At 38.5% G+C, this 23,827-nt stretch overlaps 2 protein-coding genes across 2 annotated transcripts in view; one reads left to right on the top strand and one right to left on the bottom strand.

Annotated features, from left to right (window-relative positions):
• The first annotated feature begins 3,010 nt into the window (after positions 1–3,010).
• Positions 3,011–8,841, top strand: ABRA (actin-binding Rho activating protein). Its single transcript, XM_009870774.1, has 2 exons — positions 3,011–3,762; positions 8,150–8,841. The coding sequence occupies exons 1-2, from the start codon at positions 3,011–3,013 to the stop codon at positions 8,625–8,627; spliced, it is 1,230 nt and encodes a 409-aa protein (XP_009869076.1). The 3' UTR covers positions 8,628–8,841.
• A 7,981-nt stretch (positions 8,842–16,822) lies between these two features.
• Positions 16,823–23,827, bottom strand: part of OXR1 (oxidation resistance 1) — a 20,605-nt gene continuing 13,600 nt past the window's right edge. Inside the window, exons 5-7 of the mRNA XM_009870773.1 lie at positions 18,568–18,663; positions 17,902–17,975; positions 16,823–17,106 (exon numbers count right to left, since the gene is read on the bottom strand). Coding sequence (XP_009869075.1) covers positions 16,971–17,106; positions 17,902–17,975; positions 18,568–18,663 — 306 coding nt within the window. The 3' untranslated portion in view covers positions 16,823–16,970. The remainder of the gene's footprint in view (positions 17,107–17,901; positions 17,976–18,567; positions 18,664–23,827) is intronic.

The following is a 23,827-nucleotide window of genomic DNA, read 5'->3' as shown; positions in this document are numbered from 1 at the left end:
ATAATTCTTTTTTAGTGCCACGAATTTCAACACAACTGCTCACAATGACTATATGAGAGTAAAAATGTCCAAGAACCTCAACAGTAATTGCAGTAATAAACCTAGCAAAGGCCTTTGTAACAAGGACAGTTACAAGCAATTTTGATTTGACAAATTATATTAAACCAATCTCAGTTCTTTTTTACAGTAAAGTTGCAGGCTTTGGAAGATCACAGAATAGTTGATGTTGGACGGGATTGCCGGAGGTCATCTGTTTCAACCTCTAAAGATGGCAAGAGCACCAGATGCTACACATGTTGATATTAATCAGGATTTTTATTTTGATCTCATGTGCTAAATTTGAATAGCAAAAAAATTAACTGGAAAAACATATGAAAATAAATAGTAATATTTATCTATCAAACTGAATGTCCTTATTAACTGAGTCTACTTTACTTGCTGTTTTCATTTATGAGTTCAAAAGTGGAAGAGACAGAACATTTATGAAACATGAATTGAACTGCAGAAACACTGGAACAAGTATTAAAAATCAAATTGAAAAGGTTATATGAACGATTTAGAACCCAATCTAAGAACAACAAAGATGGTCACATATGAAGGGACAGTCCATTCTGTGAATACAAGTAGACATTTAGCAGGAAAATCTTTGGAAACTTTTGGGGATTACAATTAGAAAATTAACCAGGAGCACAACATACAAAACATCTGTTCCTTTTCCACACTATGGGCAAGCTTAAACCGGAATACCATTCCTGGTTTGGGCACCACACTTGAAGAAAGATGTGGAGCTAGCATGGAGCACGCTGGCAAAAGCGTGATCAAATATTATGAAAACACAAGAAAAGTTGGGAAGAAGTGGGGTTGTTTAGAAGTCTAAGGAGGAATACAGCCATCTTCACAAAAAAAGGATGCCTCAAAGTGTAGGATTTGTCTCTTCTCATCAGTGAGAGAGGCTTAACGAGCTGTGACAAAGGTGGATGTTAGACAACAGAAGAGGTTTCAGTTAAGTCAGTTAACCACTGGAACAGATTGCTTAAGCAGAGTGCAGATCATCTACTGCTGGCAATCTGTAAGAAGAGGTAGAACAGGGAACCTGGACATATACAGGTGGAGCTGACCCTACCTTAAAGCAGGGGTCCCTACTGGCCTTACGCTCCATGATCATCCTTCCACAGTCAGTAGAGTTTCACTGCAGTCCTTCCCTGGCCTCACACCATACCTCAGTGTTTAGCTTTCAGCTCATTTCCAAAGCTCCAAACAGCCTTTCTAGCTCATTTCTAAAGCATTGGCCACCCTTATATCCAAGAAATCACAAGCAATAATATAATGAGCTGGTGTCATAGTGCTATTCTGCGTGTGCGTTATTGTCTTCTTGCACTCACGTCTTACTTGTATATTAGGGAACACACACCATTATACTTTTTAAACACAAGAAGCTCCCATTCCTGATTAGCCTTAAAATGCCACCAGAATAAATGTTGGCTAACATGATTCTTTACCAAGTTCCATCAATTCACCTCACAATGCTGTAGCTGAGATTGTACAGTACACAGAGGTGACACGTTGCTTTCTAAAATAAAAGTATGAGTAAATACCTAACAGCCAGACTAACTTACACTATGTCATCAGTTTTGAAGAGGAAATGACCCACAGATTAATGAGAACTTCTGTCTACAAGTCAAAGGTATGATATAGTCTTATATTATTAAATGAGTCCTAGCTATGATCTAACCTACTTGAAACAGCCCGGCCTTTAACAGAGAGAGGAGAAAAAGGCAGAGTACTAAGAGTTTATATTTATCTCTGGTGTAATGCTAATGAAGCCAACAGAATTCCTTGAAGTTCAGTGAGCCTCAGTGTGCACATGGCAAGTGCCACAGGTCATCCTGTAAACTGCAAGGTATGATGGATGGAAAAATTTTCCATTCCTATTTAAGAAATATTATACTAAGAAACAAGATCCCATAGGACTGTACTTCAGAAAATGTCTGTTTATTACTATGTAACAACTGATGTATCAATTCATTTTACAAATTCAAACATGAACAAACTCGTGGAAGTCCTGTGGAATGAAGAAATCACAGATTTTCCTAGGAAATCTGATGTTTTCTCTACTGTACATAGCAAACATAATTGTGCTGGAAATAATACACAGGTAAAAATAAGTTGATAGGCAACTTTCTTGAAAAGCAGTCAGAAATTAAGTAGAGTTTTTTTTCAAAATCCTAAGCTAGGCGATCGTTCATCTATCTGATCAAGTCAGACTTACTATGTTAATCCCTAGACTAGATATTCTCTCATCCCTAGCACTAACACCAAACACGATAGTGTTCCCTGACCCCCCTGAAGGTACTTTCTGAATAGATGGACATTAATAGATAATGACTGAGAACAGAGCACATAAATACCTTTTAAAAAATTAACAAACCTTCATTTCCTTGGACATATGAGCAATAAGAAGAAATCGCCTGGTGTCGTTTTAGAAAATGCATCTAAAAATGTCTCATTCATAGCCTGCTTTGGGCTTTACACACCATGATGAAGGCCACTATTTGCTCGTGCTGACGAGGGTTTCTCTGTTCTGGCCAAAGTTGCCAGTGACTGACAGCATTTCACATTTAGCAGTTTCAGACACCGTTCAATGTCTCTAACCCAAGTTCTGCACTTCCAGAAGAGCAAGATCCTTGCCAACAAATTGAGAACTGAGCAGTCCCAGGGAAGGGAGACTGAAGGAGCTGTTACTTTCCCACTATTTCCAGTGCAGGTCTGTGTCATCCTGTTTACATCATGCATCATTCATCTGCCATGATGAAATGCAATCCTGCGTTTTAAAAAAAGACCTCCGTAATAGTGAGGATACTATATCTTTGTGAGAAGTGTTTCACATAGTTTCCATGGGCACAAACCGCTCCTGCTTCTATTTAAATCTCTGTAGCTCTCTTCGGGGGACATTATTCACTTCAGGAAGTTCATTCAGAAGGTGCTTAGCATAAGAAGGGGGAAAGGCAGCATGGCAGCAGACAGCAACATGGCTCCTGACGAAAAGACGAGCACTACTCCTGCGAAAAGAGCTGTCCACAAGATCCGAATGGCCAGCCTAGTCTTCAGCTTGGCAAAAGGCTGGCAGCAGTGGGCATCTGACCACCATGTAAAGCAAGCCCAAGAGCCCTCTGGATGGGCCCCCTCTGCAGAAGACTCAAAACCTCAGCTTACAGAAGAAAGACCCTTTGAAAAATGTCCTATTCCATCTGTCAAGAGGGAACCAGGAAAAGATGATGAAAAATCCTCTGCAAAGGAATCAATGACATTAAGAGATGTGGAAAAAAATGCACGTGAATCAGATGAAGCCCTCAAAAAGTTCAGCATTAAAAGCAAAGAGGTGACCAAAACAGTTGTAAGCAAAGCCTACGAACGAGGAGGTGATGTGAGCCTCCTCAGTGGAAGATACGAGAATAACAATAATAGCTCAGAGATGACCAAGCTCAAAGAAGAATCAAATGCTATTGACAAAATTCTTTGTGGCAAATTATCTCCAACTATAAGAAGAAAGTGTTCAAACATGGTATCAGAGCTGACCAAGGGCTGGAAACAGATGGAAGAAGCGGACAAAGAGGGGGCTAAGGAAGAGCTGCTGCTTAGGTGTCGTGATGACAGCCTGGATGCAGAAGACAGTGGCTACGGGGAAGCAGAGGACAAACTTGAGCAAGAAGACACTGATCAAGAGGTGATGGCTGTGAGGATTAAACGACCTGCACTGTCTTTGTAAGTAAAACACCTTTATTACAGTAACATAAATGGTCAGCAGAGCCAGAGATGTGTACAGGTTTTCATGATGAAGAAGGGGAAAATAAAATTAGCAGGAAATGATCAAAAAACTATTACTCTTGAAGGAAAAAAAAAAATTCAGACATTCTTTCATATATCTCTCCGTTCTAAGTTATCTGACTATACCCTTAGGTTCTGTGCTATATACTTAATAGACATGAGAAGTTATATCTGGGAAATGTTAATGATATTGAATTTTCTGGATTTACTGGGTCATCAAAATGCCTACTTACTTCTTAATGCTCTAGTCTAAATTTCAGATTAAAACCTTTCACCTCATCAAGAGCCCATAGCTATTCATTTATTTCATCTGATGCAAAGTCTAAAGTAATGTACTTTAATATTTCCAAATACTTGTCAATTATTTTGCTTAGTATAAATTGCACATGTTCTTAAGAAGTAATTTGCAAAGAAAGTCCAAAATAGACATTGCAGGAATTACCTTTAGATACATCTTAACAAAAGCTGAGTTCCCTGCTCCTTTTTGGAAGCTTCCCATGGATTTGGATTTCAAGTCAAAGAATCATCAACAATTTCTTCAATTGCAAAGTCTCTCTATGGGTATACTATCATAAGCAGCAGGAGGAGGCATGCGAATGCCAAAATAGACCTTGTGATGCTTCAGCAAAAAGGCAGGCAGGGTCTACCACTCCTACTGCTCAGGTTTTACATCACTGAGGAACATTTACCATGACCACCGTTAGACTACGAGTAATGTAGTCACAGATTTCAACCATCCAGGTACTTTTTAGCATACACAGCTATTCTAACTTCTAAATTTTAGATTAGAATGATGTTTTGCTGTACAGCTAACCAGTCATCTCCCACAAGGAAAAAATAGTTACTAACCAAAATGAAAAAAATAGTTCTCCTGCAATCCAGAGCTTGAAGGTTTGTGACCCTCGCTTTTGGGAGAGACTGTATGTGTGCATGGTCCTTTGACAAGAAGTCAAAGTTTTCACATGAATGGTGGGGAAAGAAGATACATTCCAGCAGATATTGCCTGTGAATAATCTCAATTAAAATAAATTGTGTACTTTTAAAAATGCTATAGTAGAAACACGGTTATCTATCTTCCTGTTAAACTCTTCTCCAGGTGTCGAATTTTAGTGCTGCTACCTAGAAAAACCCCCCAAGCCTAGTCATATTTATGAAGGTGCAAATGATTGAAAGAACACCCTCTATGTTACTTACAGCTCTTTCTTCCACTGAAATTTGACACAAAAGTAATTTTCTGTGTTTATAGTGCTGTTATCAGGACTGGATCTTTTAACTACTAATTTTTTAAAATTTATTTCATAGCCTCAGAATACCTTATTTCAGCCTGCTGCTTTTATGAACCTTTCAGTGTGACTTAATCTTCTTCAAAAAGGCCAGAAGTGGATGATTGTTAAAGCAAATCTCCCATTTTCCTTTCTATGTTCCAGAAAAAAAGCACTAGTGCCAGTATTTTTCCCCTCACATCAGCACCTTCATCATTTCCAGCTGCAATATTTGCTGGAATAATGTTCTTTCCTTAGCAGAATGTACAGTAACTTCTATAGGCAGGCAAAAAACTATTTCATTCTTGCTGAGAAGCCAAAAGGGATGCAACTCAAGTTGCATATCAAGTGATATGAAACTCAAAACATTAAAATGGGATCCATACCCATTCTCTGCAGAAGGGATCAGAAGGAACGTGGTCAGATATTGGGATGCACTGCCCAGGGAAGTGGTGGAGTCACCGTCCCTGGAGGTGTTTAAAGAGAGGCTGGATGTGGCACTTAGTGCCCTGGTCAGGTCGATGTGATGGTGTTGGGTCATGGGCTGGACTTGATGATCTCAGAGGGCTTTTCCAGCCTCAGCAATTCTGTGATTCTGTGAAATGGGCACTGTCCTCCTGGAAGTTCAGAATGCATTTAGCGTGACCATTCTGGTTAACAGGTTAACTCAAATAGCCATTACAGGTAAAACATTTTACAGTGGGTTAACATTCACAACCTTTGCTTCAAACCCACAATCCATTGTCTAGATGTGGTATAAACATGAAAAAATGCTTCTACGTGTATGAAGTCTACTGCACTAAGCTAGACAATGGGGAAAATTGCACTTCAGCCACCAGTGAAATTAGAAGATGTCTTTAAAAAAAGAGATAATAACATTAAGGTTTTTCCAAACTACTCAGGGCACAATCAAAGGAAAAGGGTGGATCAAGATGGTGTTTTCCTCAACCACTGAGATGATTCAGATAAGGAAGGTGATAACAGCATTCAGCTAGAAAAGAGAATTAAAGGGGTTTGAGTAGAAAAAGGAGAGAACACTTGTTAAATTGTTAAATAAAAAAAGAGGTAACAAAGGCTTTACAGAGTTATGCTATCTCACTCGCTGTCTTCTTTCTTCTCAACCCGCTGTATTGAAGCTCCAGGGCATTCTCAGGGGTCATGGTCCTCAGAGAGAAGGGGGAAGAGCTGGCAGTGGCTGAAGGATAAGCCCTCCATGATGGTATCTACTCTTCAGCTCCACTGAGACTGTTGATATCATTTCATCCAGGCAATTTTGATTCACTTAGGGTTTTCTCCCTGCTTTCACTGATACCTTCCTCCATTAAGAGTTAGGGAAGCAATCAATCCAAACTTCATCTGGAGTTCAGATGGCACTGGCACAGTGTTTCTATGGCCTTTGGGAGATCCATAGGTTTCAGGAGATGAATTGCTTTGCCCAACCAAACCTCATGCCCACAATTCCTCTGGGTAATGAAGGGGAAGAGGTGAATGATCACAGCTTTTCCTTCCTCTGTTTAGCAACATCTTCTATAGAGAAGAATTTGGTTTATCATTGGAAAACAAAATGGTTTACCTTTACACCAGTGATATATTTTAATGCTTTCCTTGTCAACACCAACCTGCTAATCACACACACAAAACCACAGCTACATACATGCTTCCTACTCTTATGATGCTCTGCAGTCACACCACAGAAGAAAGGTGCAAGGTACATTATTTGGCAAGACTACATGCTCAGTTCTTCTGATGCTTTTCACTGTGTTGACAGGGAAAAGTATTTTGGAGACTTTTAAATAGTTTCTTACCAGAGCTAAGCGAAGCTAATATCAACTCCACAGCTAAAAGACTGGTCCTGCTCCCCTACTCCTTCTTCTACCCCTGGCACTAATCGCCTACACTTCTTGTTCTAGTGCTGCCCAGTACTGGCATCCTTATGGTGCCCAGACCTGAACTGGGAACGTCTATCACTCTTATTTTCTCTTTGAACAAGCTTAGTAGAAAACAACACAATGGCCAAACAGCAGGGAATAAAAATTTTCTGCAGGTTTGCAGTCCCTTGTACTGTTTTTCTAACTGTATTTTTATTCTTTGGTATTACCATTAATATTCGTCTGACATTACTGGGGAGCTTTCTGAGCAGCCTTCTGGGGAGTAAAAGTATTATTAGAAAACAAATTACTTTGGCACTGCACAACATACTCCCTAGCCGAGCTCTGTACAGACATAATGACAGGATGTGGACAGCACAAAGACTAGCTCAGACTATCTATAGCTCCTCCACAACACGTGAGATTGGCCACTAGAGGAAAGCGCATCAGCAATCTGTCTGCAATATGATGCTGCTACACACACGCGCACACACACACACACACGCACGCACACAAAAGGAATAATAAATCAGTATCATCCTTTGACCTTGATAGAAATCTTAGTAGCCCTAAGTTTCCTTCAGGCTTGTACCCTGCCAGTGGAAATGTGAATTCTGGACTTCAATACTTGTTCAGAACCATACTTAAAATAAATAAGCATAGGCAGAGCTACTGCACTCTTATCAGGTTTTTTGTGTTGTTGTAAACATCAACACCTATCACAAGGGACAGATTTTTGTGGGCACTACCCTCTGTTCCTCCGTCAAGAACAGCTGAGGACCCAGACCACACACACATATCAAGGCAGGTGGATGCGAGGCAGGCAGAAATGGGGAGCTGCGTGACTGACCAAAGGCATAGAAAGCGCGGGCAAAGAGCAACATACTGTTTCACTCCTATATAGAATTAAGACATTCTGGGCAAAAGCTGGTCAAACTGGGCTCAAATCTAGGCTGGGGGATGGCAGCATAGATGAGATCAAGCCATGAAAGCAGCTTTGCTTTTGAATGCAAACTGCGACAAGTACTAAAAGCTCCCAAAGGACTAATATAGAAGTAGTGAACTCGTGCCACCTGGTGGTTCACATCTCGTCTGGAAAAGCAAGGTAACCAAGTCAAGAGAAAAGGTAAGTAGCAGAGCCGTGTAATTAAATGACGACATGCAAAGCTCCAACGCCTTTTTTGTTTCTTGCAGCGCAAGCAGGTTTAGCGAAGAAGCACGCTCCCAGTCCCGCAGGAAACACAGCCCCATCAACAGCCTGAAGGACAGGTGGCAAGAATGGGCCGACCAGCACATCATGACACAGAAGCTGAATCCCTTCAGCGAGGAGTTTGACCATGAGCTGGCCATGTCCACACGCCTGCACAAAGGAGATGAAGGCTACGGCCGTCCAAAAGAAGGAACCAAAACTGCTGAAAGGGCCAAGAGAGCCGAGGCCCATATCCACCGGGAGATTAGGGACATGTGCTTCATCATCGAATCAATGGCTAAGCCGCGGCGCGACGGCAAGATCCAAGTCACTTTCGGGGAACTCTTTGAGAGATACGTTCGTATTTCGGATAAGGTGGTTGGGATTCTCATGAGAGCCAGGAAACATGGGTTGGTGGACTTTGAAGGAGAAATGTTATGGCAAGGAAGGGATGACAATGTCATAATTACCTTATTAAAATAAGTGTGCTACAACAAGAACAACTTGTTTTGGAAAACCTCCATTTCTCCCTTGCTATCAACATTTGCACATTTTGAATACAAGATTCTCCCCAGGCACCCACACAGAAAAGACATTGAGCATTTTTCTAAATATGTAATTTTTAACTGCTGTATGATAACACACGCATCCAAATGGATTTTTCTCTGTGCCAGGAGAGCTTGCAGGATACTTCAGTTAATTAGGACGTGGGAAAAAAAAGAAAAAAAATCTATATTGAATATAATCAGCTAATTATAAAAATCTATAGTAATCTATAGCTATAAATTAGTTCCAATTTTTACTTGTTCTTACATTCAAGATCTTCCCAACTACTTAAACTGGGGTATCAGGAATATAAACCATGACAAATCAGAAGCTGAATTACAGTAGAAATTCAGACCAAGTTTTTAATTTGTGAAAGTGATCTTGTGCAGTTATTTCCCAATTAATTTATTTAAATGCATGTAAAATAGTTTTATTTAAACACAGAATCAAGGATAACACACTTGTTTCTGTTACAATTTGGATATGCAACTACAACTGCAGTATTATCTTGTGGCAACTATTAACACAGCTTTCTCTTACATATCACATATAAAGACAAAATCCTTTTATAAATGAGGTTTTATATTTAATGTATTTATATAACTAATTTATTAGATAGTTTCATATTTAGAGTTATTCATGCTGGAGAGAAAACACCCAATAGAATATAAAACACAACAAGCTTTTGAATAGCCAGCTACATAGGAAATACCTCTTACACAATGTTGTGCAATGTATCATCTCTCTATGTAAATATGGTTTTTATAAACACAGGGAAAAGTAATGTGAAAAAAACAAACAAAACAGGTACTTATACTGTTGTGTATAGCAACAATGTGACTACAATCAGCATTTTCCACTGAAATGTACCTCTGTCAGAAAAGATACAGAAACAGCATTTGTAATTAAAATCAACTAACTTTCAAGGAAAATGGTGTTTCATACTACACAGGAATGCTGGCCTAATTCTATAGCATTTACCATTTGAACCATTCTGATGTGACTGAAATAATGTATTTCAATCCAGGTGACGCTGAAGAGGAGCAAACGGTAATGAACTAAGGCTTCTAGGTCTTGAACCTGTTTGTATCACCTGAGACCTCGGTAAAGTCTATAATGCTTACTGGATTATAGAGATCGCTGTTTCTGTAAACTACTACTGTAAAAACAGCTATCCTGGTAAAAAGGGGCGCTTCACATGAAAAGCACTTGTTTTGGAGCAAGATGTCTGGGCACGTAATTTGTATAACCAAAAATAAGTGTGGTTTTTCCCCATAAGATTCTTTCAAACTGAAAGATCAAATATCTTCTTACAGAAGAAAAGATGTATGACTATCTCATCTCTGTGATAAAACAAGCATTGCTATCTTATTATGAGAGTACAGGTACTCCAGTTTGAAGCTCTATTGAATCAATACATCAAATATTTTATAAGTTAATGATACAAGAACTGATTACTATGTCTATCATAAGGCTATGTAAATAATTAATACTTTAGGCACAGTTACATGTTGTGAATCTAAGGAAGAAAAAAAATAACTATAAGCTGCATTCAGTGGAACTTGTTTAACAATGGTCTCAGACTACTCAAGCTGACCTGCAAAACTGACGTCTAAGCATACTACTTACATATCATAATACTTACCTGCATATTCTTACCTTCTTATGCCTTTATATGATGTCCTTTACAGCCATCTAAATTGTTTTAAGGAAATTTGGTTGTCAAAGGAATACATGAAATATAAATAAAACCCTTAACTGATTATTTCTTGGGTTATTCCTCCTACACACTAGAGAAGAAATAGGCATGCGTATCTATGAAGTAAAACATAAGTTGTTTCAAAACAGAAGTATACTGCCCCTTCCCCAGGCAGTTAAAATACTTACCTGCGAAGGCTTCTCTGTCCAAAGCACCAGACCAAGATTTCAGAATACGTGGAAATAAAACAGTCCTTATGTACAAAATACTTGCACAAAGAATACACACCAAAGGCACATGTTAAGGGAATTGTGTGTTTCTGCTCATGAGAACTCACATCCTACCACAGGACAACACAGTAGGGAGTTCACCACAGATCTTTTATTCAGTGTTATGCTGACGTACAACTTAAATCCCAAGAGCACCTCACCATTGTATGAGAAATCATATGCATCTGCTTTCATTCACTGACCCAAGAAGTAGAAGTGATAAGAGTTTTGTAGTGCAACACTCAAACACAGAATATTTTGCATGTTTACAGCACGTAATAAGAGCTTGTGCTTTGATATGAAGTCTATGCCATCTGTTACATCACCTTCAGGGAAACACCTGGACATAAACAGGCACGTACTGGTGAAGTAGGAATAAAAAAAACCCCTTCCTGGCTTCGGCCTTGAGCCAACAACGTAGCCTGTAGGAACTGCTGAGTAACTCTGTTTTTTTCCCCACTTATTTCTACCTGTTTGATAGCAACATGGAAGGGTGCAGTGCCTCTTCTACTCTGTCTTCTACTTGCTGAGCATTGCTTCTAATGAAGAATTCGTTACATTAAAGGAAGGCAGCAAACTGTTGTCAACAACTTGGCAGATTTAGCTCTAGCATTTTTCCTGCTCTTCCCCATACGATGCAGGGAGGCAGACACCTGACTTGGACTGAATAATCTCCTGGCATTCTCTAATGCAATCATCTTCCTCCAGTTCATTAGGGCAAGTTAAGCATTCGAACTGAAGGCACCAATTGCTCCTGACCTAGTCTTAATGTCTGAAATTTAGACATATCTACACCTATGTTATGTATTTGTGAGCAACAGATTATTGACATTTGACTTTTCTGCAGGCTCCTGTAAGCCCACTAGAAATCACTGAGGACAAGAGTAGGCTTTAACAGTTCCATTTAATGCATATACTATTACTGAGGATAAGACAGGCAAGGACAGACTACGCTGCAGGGCAAACTTCTCAGCTGAACTGTATGACAAAGGAGATAGGTTACTTTTGCATTTTCTCCTTCATTAAACATAGAGAGAACTGAACTTCTGCAACTTTTACTCAAACACATTCAGCAACAGAGCAGACCAGTGACACTGTACTTGTATCTCAACATTTCATTTAGCTGACAGAACACAGAACAGAATCACCTGTTTCCCCCCATACCCAACAAAAGATGGTTAACCCTCCTTTTGCTGCTAATGGAATCATAGAAACAATGACGTCTTCTTGCATATTGGAACACCCAGACATTTATACTTACCACTTATCATATAGGGTAAAAGCAAGATTACAAGTTTAGGGAAAGGCAACATTAGATCAACTGACATCTGAGGGCTAAAAAAGACGAGCCTTCAAGCTCACAAGACCTCATTAAATCTCTCCTTGTCTTCATTTCTTTAGTTCAGCTTAGAAACTGTGAAAAGTATTTAGGGTTTCATGCAATAGAAATATTAAATATTGATATAATTTATAATGTATGGAAGTGTTTTGTGTAGCTTATATGTTTTTATAATGTTTTTTACATAAAGACGTGACAATTTTAGGCATGCAAGGTAGGTAAGTAAATCTGAATTATTAAAAAACTGAACAAAAGTAGTCCATAAAATATCCATAAATTGCAATCTCTACTACATTTTAACTCTTACATTCCTATGCTCGGTCCCCATGTCCCCATCTAGTCGAGAGGTGGTGTCCCTGGCGACAGGGAGGCTGGATTAAAATGATCTCTAAGGTCCCTTCCAGTCTAGGCCATTCTATGATTCATAGATTTTAAATAAAAATTTGCTTTCCTATTTCTGATTTGCTTCAGAAATAAAACCTTTTAACCTTTCAGAGGATGGGCGAGCAACTTGTTGTAGTTTACAATTTTATGTGATTTTCTTAAATACTGTATTCGCCCTCCAAATGCTTTATTTTAAACAGATTTCCTCTGTTAAGTAATGTATCTCTCTCACTTTCCTGTCTGAGGCTTGTGAAGTTTGCCAGGAAAGCATAGTTCCTTGCTTGGTATCACAAAACTCATCTCCTCGCTGTAGGAACTGAGGTACATTTATGCATGAAAGGTACATTCGGAATATAACAGAATGTCAGGGGTTGGAAGAGACCTCGAAAGATCATCTAGTCCAGCCCCCTCTGCCAGAACAGGATCACCTACAGTAGATCGTACAGGAACACGTCCAGATGGGTTTTGAAGGGGACTCCACAACTTCCCTGGGCAGCCTGTGCCAGTGCTCTGTCACCCTCACAGTGAAAAAGTTTTTTCTCATATTTTTTGGAACCTTTTATGTTCCAGCTTGTACCCATTGCCCCTTGTCCTGTCATTGGACATCGCTGAGAAGAGCCTGGGCTCAATCCTCCTGACACTGCCCCTTGACATATTTATAAACATTTACGAGATCACCCCTCAGCCTCCTCTTCTCCAAGCTAAAGAGACCCAGCTCCTTCAGCCTTTCCTCCTAAGGGAGATGTTCCACTCCCTTCATCATCTTTGTGGCTCTGCGCTGGACTCTCTCAAGCAGTTCCCTGTCTCTCTTGAGCTGAGGGGCCCAGAACTGGACACAATATTCCAAATGTGGCACCACCAGGGCAGAGTAGAGGGGCAGGAGGACCTCTCTCGACCTACTAGCTACTCCCCTTCTAACATGGTAAGGGACAGCATGGAATTTGTATCAGAAGAAATAAATTTGACTTTCACACCTTTGTATTTTTTCCAAGTCTTACAATACTTGCTGCTGTGGCTTGAAGCAAGTTGATGGTTCACTGGATGTGTATCCCACCCACTGGAAATCAGCTCTCTCGTCCAGCGCAGTAATTCCTTCTTTAAAATGATTCTGTACAGCCAGGGTTCAGTATTACAGCTCTTTTTCTTTTTTTTTAAAAAACCCAAACCCACAAAAATAAAAAAAAAAGGCTACTGAAATGCAGTTAGCTGCAGTGGAAAGTGTAAGATCATCACTGATCGCAGAACAAGTATTGGCCAGCCCTGTTGCCACATCACCCTACGCTGGTGATGCTGCAGTGGGACAGCCAGCACAACCACTGTGGTTTGTACATGCGACACTAAGGATAAGTGTACATCCCTCATACAGCTGGACTTTCTCTCTCTGGTCCAGCCCTACAGTGTAGCTCTTCCCTATTGCAGTAGCATGTACTCCTAAGGCGAGAAAGAGTGGAGGTTTGTCCCCTTAACCGAGCTCCCTATTCCTGTGATGGTAGCAAAAGATCCTGATAAAGCATTCCTCTACAAAGCAAGAATATAAAAGTGAGATTTAAGATTCAAGTCCTACTTGAATTCCCCCCTACTGAGGAATATCCATATCAAGATTTTTTTTTTAAATTTGAAAATAAGTGGTTTTACTCCTCTTCCAAGATTGGATTTTATGTAGACATGCTAACTTCCATACCAAAGAAAAAAAAAGTCTAATATAGGTGAGCAGAAGGATGCAAGCACAAGCCATGCATGAGAAACCACATTTTTTTTGCAAACTATACAAAAAAGCAGTAACATAGATAAGATTTAGACCTGGAAGATGAGGCAAAACATCAAGTTAGCCAATAAATACATCCAAGAACTATATTCTGAGTCTGAGTTCTATGGCATCAAACTCTTTCAAAAGGTAGCTCAGAAAGCCTTCAGCGTATGTCAAACATCAACTCTTTGCAGTCACAGAAGCAAACCTTAACAGGAAAGATGGAATCATACTTCAGAATATTCATACTGAATTGAAGGCAAGAGGTATATCAAGACAGTCTCTTTTGTTCTCATCTATACAGTCTCTTATGTGTGTCATACAGAAGTTAACTACGCCTTTTGCGAACAGAAGTTATGGTCTTTCATTAATACACATGTATTACTCTCTTTGGGTCCTTTACACAGCTAGTCACATCACTGTGTTAGCACAGTCATTTATACTTTAACTCAGATGACTTTCCTCTGCATAGCTAATTCAGGCTTTATACAAGCACGATGTACTGGCTTACTATCCTGTTTCATGACTTCCAGGTTGTTTTTTTCCTCCCCATGTGCCTTTCCAAGACTGGGCCAATACTGAAAGACCTTCAGCTACTGAAGATTCTCTGTGCTTTTCTGTAATTCTTCAAAGTATAATTCTTTATAAAGCATTTAAAAATCTAACATAGACTTTATTTGCAATATGAGCTTAGGATAGAGACTAAGCATTTGAACTTATGGGTTTTCTCAGCAAGGATAATCTGAGACATCTTTTCCTTTTTCCTCTTGAAAATGGCTGAAGATAGCATATTTTACTCTCGCCACTTCCCACTGGGCTTTCAAAAACCAAAAATCCCCCAAAAGATGAGCAAATACATCCTATATATTCAGTAAAGTTATTAAATGAACAGCACTAATCAGCATTTGTGCTTTAAAGTAAAATTCAACTCCTAAATAAACTCCAACTCAAGTTTATTTTTACATATATTTAGATTTATTTGCTATACATCACTGTGACCTTATAGTACTTAAAATCCATTACAGGATTTTGTTGTTGTTGTTGTAATAGTCAGTCTTAACTCCACAAAGACAATAATACTGCTGTGGAAGACCAAAGGGGAGAAAAGCCATTTCAATGTATTTACAGTTCCTTATTTTGTAAACATTTAGTCTACACATTGTACTAAGTTCTAATAAGGATAAAGAGCTATACATAGAGACAGGAAACAAAGCCCTGAATTTCTATTCATATGGAGCATTAGCATATTATAGATGAAACATCTGCCCTTTCTCATTACCATAGCAGTAAGCTGTCTTCAAATAAGTTTTTAAAACCTTCCAGAGATGTAAATATTTTGAAATAATATACAACTACATCTACTTAAGCCAACCCATTTGGCTTTTATTTCATTTCTAGAATAATTTAAAGTGCGAAAAGCAACCCGTCAATCAACACTTTTCTATAATAACAAAACTACTTTAAACATTAATTTACAAGATAATATACAATGTTCATCTGAAATAGCTGAAATTTCAGCACAAAGTCAGTCACTGTCACACTTAACAGCAATTTTTTTGTTTGTTTTTTTGTGGTTTTGTTTTTGCAGAACATAGAATAAAAGCTTTGAAACAAACAGTTTTGTTGAGCTGTTATTGCCACAATGGCTTATAAATTTTCCTACAAAAGTGGACAAGAGCTACTGGAACTGTATTCTAGCCTGTCATTTTTTTGAGGTCACATGACAGTAAGTTTGCATATTCCACGAGTCTACTGAATTACGATATTGTCTACCTATAGTACATTATCTCATTTTATTCAGAGCTGGTGCTAACTGTAAATTTACAACATAGACCCACTCAAAAACATCACAACTATTTTTGTCTTTGGACAGGAATAAGCTATATTCTTGGAGGTGATGTGCTACACGGCTACAACAGTAGAACAGTATATATCTGACATTTTATGTTGAAGAAAGATGCATCTGTTTCTGTACTTTTAATGCCCTGCTATAGCTACAAATGGTTCACCGAGTTTTGCCTGCTTCAGTCATTTCGTTTCGTGGAACTATCATGTTCTTAATTTCCCTTGCTATTTTGTAAGTCCTTGCCACGTAGCTCAGTAGTCACGTTGTCAGTATTTGTCCCAAACCTGCAGATCATTAACAGCATGTGCAAAACACTCTTTAATACAATCAGCATGCAGCTAGAACATGTATTAACTGACTGCTTTATAAACACGAATGATGAACAAGACAGTGGCACTGTTGACTTTGGATATCTTCTAACTTCACCACATGTGCACTGGTACATGTTAAGAGGGAACGCCAGGCTCCCCATCTCTTTGTGGCACCATATGAATTAATTAATCCATCGTTGGTCCAGACCAATCTCTGCTGTACCGCTGCCAAATACCCACACACAGCTTTCTTCTTCTATAGATTCAGAGGGCAACTTCATTCATAGACTTAATTTGCATACAAAAATAATAACCTATATTCAGTGAAGCAGCCCCCTAGCAGGATTGCAGAAAGGCGTGTGTGGGAAACTTGGGAGGCAAGTGTAGTGAGGATAAGAAAACTCTGTGGGCTGCAATGCTTGAAGTAACTCATGTTAGTTTTTAGTCCACATGGTCTATAATTTGTAAAAGTGTCTACAGTTTAGAAAAAGGAGGACAGTACATTACAGATGTGAGATTACAAAACGAAACCTGTTATTTAAAAAAAATAACTAGATGGCCATGCTGAAAACTTACAAAAAAACCTAGAACGATAAAATGGTGCATTGTATTGCTCCTAGGGATTTTTGAGCTGTACTGATTCACGTCAGGTTTGGGACAATACCCTGTAGAAATAGTTAAATGCTCATTCAAAAGCCCATATTTCTATGTCTTGAATAATGAAGTCTTCTTGCTTAGAAAGTGTATGATTCCCAAATGTTTTACACGAATGACTTCTTCCATGGTAGAGATCACCATCGAGCCAAAGAGCAAACTCCCCTCTGTAAGACAGACAATGCATTAAAGCAAAAAACTGAGGGAGTAAACATTACAATTATAAACATTTTTTTAATTGAGAAATCAGGAATGAGAAGGAATTACACAATTATTTTTCAACACAAGTATCTCATAGCTGTTGATAAATCTGAAGCTTATTTTACTAATAATCTGGGTATTATCCTTCTTTCAGATACTCTGAAAGAGAAGAGCTAGTCCAGAATTACTCAATTTTCAGCCCTTTTATTTTGTATTAACAAAAAGGCACAACAGTACTCTTACATGTGAGAAGAATGTTGATAACTACTAACAGAAACATCCTGGGAGCTTATGAACTTGCATGGGGGAAAAAGGGGTAAGACAACATATAATTTAAGAAGACACTGGCATGACTTGGGATGGTGCAGTGCACACGACAGGGAGGTTGGATTAAATGATCTCTAAGGTCCCTTCCAGCCTAGGCCATTCTAGGATTCTAGTTACATAAACTTTTCATATTTAAAAACCTTCAGAATCATAGTATCTTTTGTCCATTCTGAATACACAGACACATACCTACAAACAGAGCAGGCAAGGCACCATTACCTTGACGGCATCCTATGCTGAAGAGAAACCTGCTGTTTAAGTTTCCTCAGCATAGGAATTTAAATATCTGAGATATTAAATCGTTTTTTGGCTGCTAACTTTTGAGTCCTGAGCTATCAAACCGAAGTTAATTCCAAATTTTCTTTTCAAAAGCGTGCAGACATACAATTTTTTAACAGACTCCAATGAAAAAACCCCATCAATTTATAACTTACCCTCCTCCACCAAAAGCAAGGGAGTCCATGTCTCCTTTAATGAAGAACATGTTGTCTCCCGTCCATTTGAAAACCTAATGAGGAAAAAAAAAATACTCAAAATAGATTAGGAAGTTAAAATATCTGAACTTTTTGATTGGGCAGATAGGAAATCACACATCAGTAAAGACAGACTATGGGTAGTTAGAGGCCAATTTAATGAAGTTACCAAATTACTCAAAAAATTCAGAGACCAGGTATAAGCAGATAAAAATTCTCTTACAGTTTATGCTCTTTACAATAAAACTATTCCAAGTTAGGTTGTCTTTGAGCACTGAAACTTCTACACAACGAAAAATATCACAAAAAATGCTTAGGTTAGATGACGTGCCCTTTAAAGGGATGTAGTCTGACAATTTTCAGACAGACACTGGGCAGAATTTAGAGTAGTAGAAAAATCTTCAGTACAACAAAAGAGTCAGGTTGAATACATTTTTCACTATGCAAACATTACCACATTGCCACGCATTTACGGTTTCCGTGAAAAAACTAGTTTAATGGCATTTTTGAGGCAAACTCTTAGAATTCTTTAGATTACTTACTGTTAGATTTACTTAGTAAGTATTTTAAGATAATGTATATAGGGAGGAAAAAAAAGCAAAAGCATACAAGATAATTACTACTTACCTCAAAATCTGGAGAAAAAGTGAACATAAATGTCTCCCCAGTACCATAAAAGCCGTCACTCACTTTAAAAGGTTCCGATGCTAGCGCACCAAAAACCTGTAAAAAAATATATGCAAGAGAAAATAATTAAGAGAAACTACTACTCCAGAATCTGTATGGGTAGTAACTGATAAATCAGGTTGTAAATGGTGCCAGATTTAGAGTGCGTTGATCAAGGTATGGTGCTTTGTAATTAAAAAAAAAAAAAAAGACTCTTTCTCTATAAGAAGTGAACACCAGGAAAAAAAAAAAAATCGAAAAAACTCCTGCACCCAGGAAATTCTCAGAAATAATGTATATATTTTTAAAATTTCAGATCAAAAGGTTCTGCTCCTTCATATGTAGCTCCTCTTCCGCTTCAATTAGTCTATTTTCAACAAGTTCCCAGCATAACTGAATTGTTATTCTTCATGTAATTCATTCATTCCAATCTGGGTAACAGGTAAGCACTGGTTACCATGTCTTACAACAGAAACAGATTTTAACTAAGCTTTTGCTAGGTAGTGCAAGCATTTACAATATTTAGGAATAAGTACATTACAACAGTTGCTAAAAATGTCTAGGGGACTGATTATTGGATTTTTATATCCAGTGAAAGTAGTACCAATTTTGCAGAACTAGAGTAACTAGAAAAAAACCAAAACCCTGCATAACTATGCGAAATCAACTTTCCGCCATGATGTACAACCCTCCCCAAATCAGTATTGTTGCTAGAATGAAGTTAGTTTCAAAGCATTCCACTTGACTCTCTCATTGATCTGTATGAGGAAGAAATCCAAAACATTGAACAGGGAGTTTGGGAAGTGCTGGACTGAAGAGAGTGAGACATTAGAACATGACAGTTTTGGTTGGAAGAGTCCAACCTTTGTCCTAGCCCTATCAGCACCACTAAACCATATCCCTCAGCACAACACTGACCCATGTCTTAAACACCTCCAGGGATGGTGACTCAACCACCTCCCCAGGCAGCCCGTTCCAATGGCTGACAGCCCTCTCAGTAAAGAAATTCTTCCTAATATCCAACCTGAAGCTCCGCTATCACAACTTGAGGCCCTTTCCTCTTGTCCTCTCACTCACCACTAGGGAGAACAGACCAACCCCTGCCTCGCTACAACCTTCTTTCAGGCAGTTGTAGAGAGTGGTACGGTCTCCCCTCAATCTCCTCTTCTGCAGGATAAACAGCCCCAGATCCCTCAGCCGTTCTTTGTACAACACATGCTCCAAATCCTTTAGCAGCTTGGTAGCCTGCCTCTGTACCCTCTCCAGCACCTCCGTGTCTCTCTTGTAGTGAGGGGCCCAAAACTGGACACAGCACTCGAGGTGCAGCCTCACCAAAGCTGAGCACAGGGGCATGATCACCTGCCTGCTCCTGCGGACAACACCATTCCTGATCCAGGTCAGGATGCCCTTGGCCTTCTTGGCCACCTGGGCACACTGGTGGCTCGTGCTGAGCTGACTAAAGCTAGTGATCAGGATATCAAGTAGGAACTATTCTCTTCTGCCCACCCTACGAAACTCCCTGGTCACAAGCAGGTTTTCCAAGAATTCCTTTCCATGTTGAGCTCTATAGGAGCTGTTGACACACATAAAACTAGGCGAGCATGAACTTCGGATCAGAAACTCAGTAGTTATATACAGCTATCAAGCATCTAATAAAGACTGTCCCTGCTCAGAATTGTTAGCAGCTCAGAAAAAGCACTGTCAGAAAATTCATTATTTTTCAGGAATTTTAGGTGGTCCAGAAAGCTTCTTGTTCAGAAACTAAGTGAAACAGAAGACAGCAAGACTGAAAGAAGTGTCATGTAGAGAAAAGATGTGCTGATTATGAATCAAAAAACCCTCCTGTCCTCCATATACAATCTTCCACTGACTGGTTATGAGAAAAAAAATTGCTAACCTTCAAAAAAATATCAAGGATAATTTTCTTCAAACATCCTTATACTGTACATCAGACTGTGTGTTAAATCTAACAGAATAATCATGCCAATAGGAGATGTTTTAAGATCTTTTTGTTGAATTCAAGCAGTAATCTAATGCATTAAACTTTTAATAATTTTGAAAAAAAAAAAAATCATTCGCAATAGCAAACAAAATTGATTTGATGCAGCCAAGTAATGCACATTTTAGAAGTCATTGCTGAGACCTAATTATTACAGAGCAGAAGAGAGGCATGGCTTACAACTTAAAGAAAGTTCAGTATGTAAAATCTACAGAAGTTTCATTATATTACTATGACTTCATTTATACTATGTTATTTTTTAAAGAACAACTTGAATCACTACATTGATAAGATGCTGTACTCACATGTAAAACTGTTGCTGTACTTAAGTGCAGAGAACTGCCTTTGAGCATGCGTGTGCCAATATTTACACTCTAAAATCTATTTTCTGAAATTTTTAAACTTGACCTTTAAAGGTGATGAAATAAAGTATTACAGTCAACTAAAGGTGCTCATTTTTCAAGGACCTCTATCAGTTTCAGATACATTATTAGAAAGCATTTTCAATCTAAAAGCTTGAAGTTCCAAGAACTGAGGAGCAAGTTTCTGTACCCCTGTTTTAATGCAGGTGCACAGGAAAACTAGCTCAAACCTCTTTTTGCACATACATTTATTTCATTCAATGTATAGGATCAAACACTGGCAAGATACTTCCTGTCATCACACAGCCTTAAGAACAGGCTTGAGAGAAAGAAACTACCATTTATGTTTATGGAAATCAGATCAAATCAGACAAAAATGAAGGAATTCTTTGAAGAAGAAATGCTTGTTTTCCTGTTACCTTCCAGAAGAGTTTTGTGCTTTGCCTTTTTTTTTTCTTTTAAGTGCAGTGCTTGTTAAGGTAGGATTGAAATGAATCCCCAGAGTTTTTAAGACCTACAGGTTTTTATGTTTCTTTTTTTTAGCCTATTACTACTTAGATGGGTCAGAGAAAGTTGAAGTAAACTTAAATAACTAAGATATCCAATTCAGGATTTGTAGTAAATCATGTGCAGAATATTAAATGATCATATAGTTAAAAAGTAGCAATAACAGTTCCAAAAAATAATACTTAAAAAAAATAATCATAGAAGTTCATCTGAATTCTGCCACAATAAGTGTGGAAGTGTTTATTAGAACAATAATGTAAGGTGGGGTGGAAAGAGGAGAATGAAATTACGAATTTAGTAGATCCGAATACTGTGAGTGAACATTAGTGAAAAAATCAGCTGGCTTAAACTTAATCACACATTTGGTCCGGTGCTACAAAGAAATGCCAAGTGTTCTCTTGTCCCACAAAATCTGCATTATAGACAAGGCAGTTGTCTGTAAAACTGCTGCTTCATTTCTGGTTTTAATTTTAATATTCTGTTTCTTAAAATAGGCTTGGCTCAGCTGAGAGACGCTTCAAATGAAAAGGCTTCACAGAGCGATTCAGACTATATGAATTTTAGATTGATAGGAGATAATCATTAGGGGGTTGGTTAGCTCAGTCAGTTGAGTGTAGTGCTAACAACACTAAGGTCGTGGGTTCGATTCCCATTCGGTCCCCATGTGTGGCCTGATCTAGTTGAGAGGTGGCGTCCCTGGCGGCAGGGAGGATGGATTAAATGATCTCCAAGGTCCCTTCCAGCTTAGGCCATTCTATGATTCTAAGATGATACTTGACGTATTGCTGAAAAGCCTCTCTGAGTAAAGACTGGGAGAGAGATTTTTCTATGCATGCTTTACTTAGTTTTGCCTAAAAGCTTTTGAAAACTTCTTGTAAATTCAGGTCTTCCATCAGAATGTTAAGAACTATTGGTTTGCTGTCCTTCAAAGACAACTGATCAAATACCAAACCTTAGATACTACATATCTGATTAATCCTCATGTTTCTACTGAGTTGTTTAGCAACAGAACACCCATTTAGGGTTTAATTTGGTTATTTCAGTGTCACAAAAAACCAATTACCTGACTTCATGCATGTTTTCTGCAACAATAGGATTTGAACAATAGTATTTCATGTTTGCCTGAGCTCTTCTACCTGTTCCATTAATTGTAACTGTTAAGGTTAAGAATTAAAGATGAAAGAGTCAGAAAGAACATATAAATGCTGTAGCCTCTTCTGCCTGTTGCTGGAGTTCTGCAGATCTTCTCTGAACTAGATAGCTTAGAAAACAGTGATCTTTGAACACAAAGCATGAAAACACCTGGTCTCTCTTAAAACACATTCTGGAAGGGCACAAATAGTATTTATCTTAGCATATTGCTAGTGAACTATTTCTGGATACACTCTCCTATAAAAAAGTATTCATATTCTTTTTCAATCATGGAGAATAGGTTTATAGGACTATCTGTTAAGAAGCTACAAGATATTAAAGATTAACTAACCTCTTTCAAAACACCAGCAGCTTCTTTAAAAAAAAATGGATGACTCCAAGTAATTACCAAAGAGCATAGTAGGCTACCATTGTCTTATTTTTCATGATTGTAGATTCTTGCATCAAGAGGAGAAAAACTCTACATTGAATTTCTATGGGGTCTGACTGCAAGGATGGCATAAAATTAGTTCTTGAGACACCAAACTACTGACACCACCACTCTCACTACACTGACGAAGGACCGAGCAAGACCAAACTTTTCCTCCGTAGTACGTGTTGATCTCGGAATATATATGCATTTCACTCACTCTTCTGTGGAACCTAGGTAGAATGTGGCAAACACTGTGAAAAGTATGTTCAGTGGCTACCTGACTGAAAAGTCCAAGGAACACTTCCTGGGCATCAGTTTCCAAGTTGAGATTTGTCCTTGGCTTTTTTTGTTGTTGGGGTTTTTTTTTTTTGTTTGTTTTTTTCTTTTTTTACCACAAAAAAAAAAAACAACAACAACAAATCATTACAAGTCCTTGAATTCCCTGTTTTGGTCGAGCAACCGTGAAACTTTTTGAACATACAAGTTGAGATATTGATATACAGAAGGTCATCTGAATACTTTTCAGCAAGAGAACAATACTACATGCCGATAGCAAGACAGCCCTGTCAGAAAAGGGACATTTTCTTTCTGGGCCAGATAATCAGGTACTAGGAAGCAAGTATCTTACAAATTCATCTGGAAAAGCAAGTAAGGGAATCATAGAAGGGAAATTAGCAAGGTACATTTGAAGAGGCTGATGGGTCTGTTGAGAATCTCAAGTCTATTGAGTAGTTTTTAACTTCAAGATTAAAAAGTAAATGAAGAAAAGTTTCCTTTCAAGGAACTTCT

This window comes from Apaloderma vittatum, unplaced genomic scaffold (genome assembly GCF_000703405.1).
Source record: "Apaloderma vittatum isolate BGI_N311 unplaced genomic scaffold, ASM70340v1 scaffold3326, whole genome shotgun sequence".
NCBI lineage: Eukaryota > Metazoa > Chordata > Aves > Trogoniformes > Trogonidae > Apaloderma > Apaloderma vittatum.
Note: the sequence above shows the minus strand (reverse complement) of the source record. Positions and strands in the feature narration are given on the sequence as shown.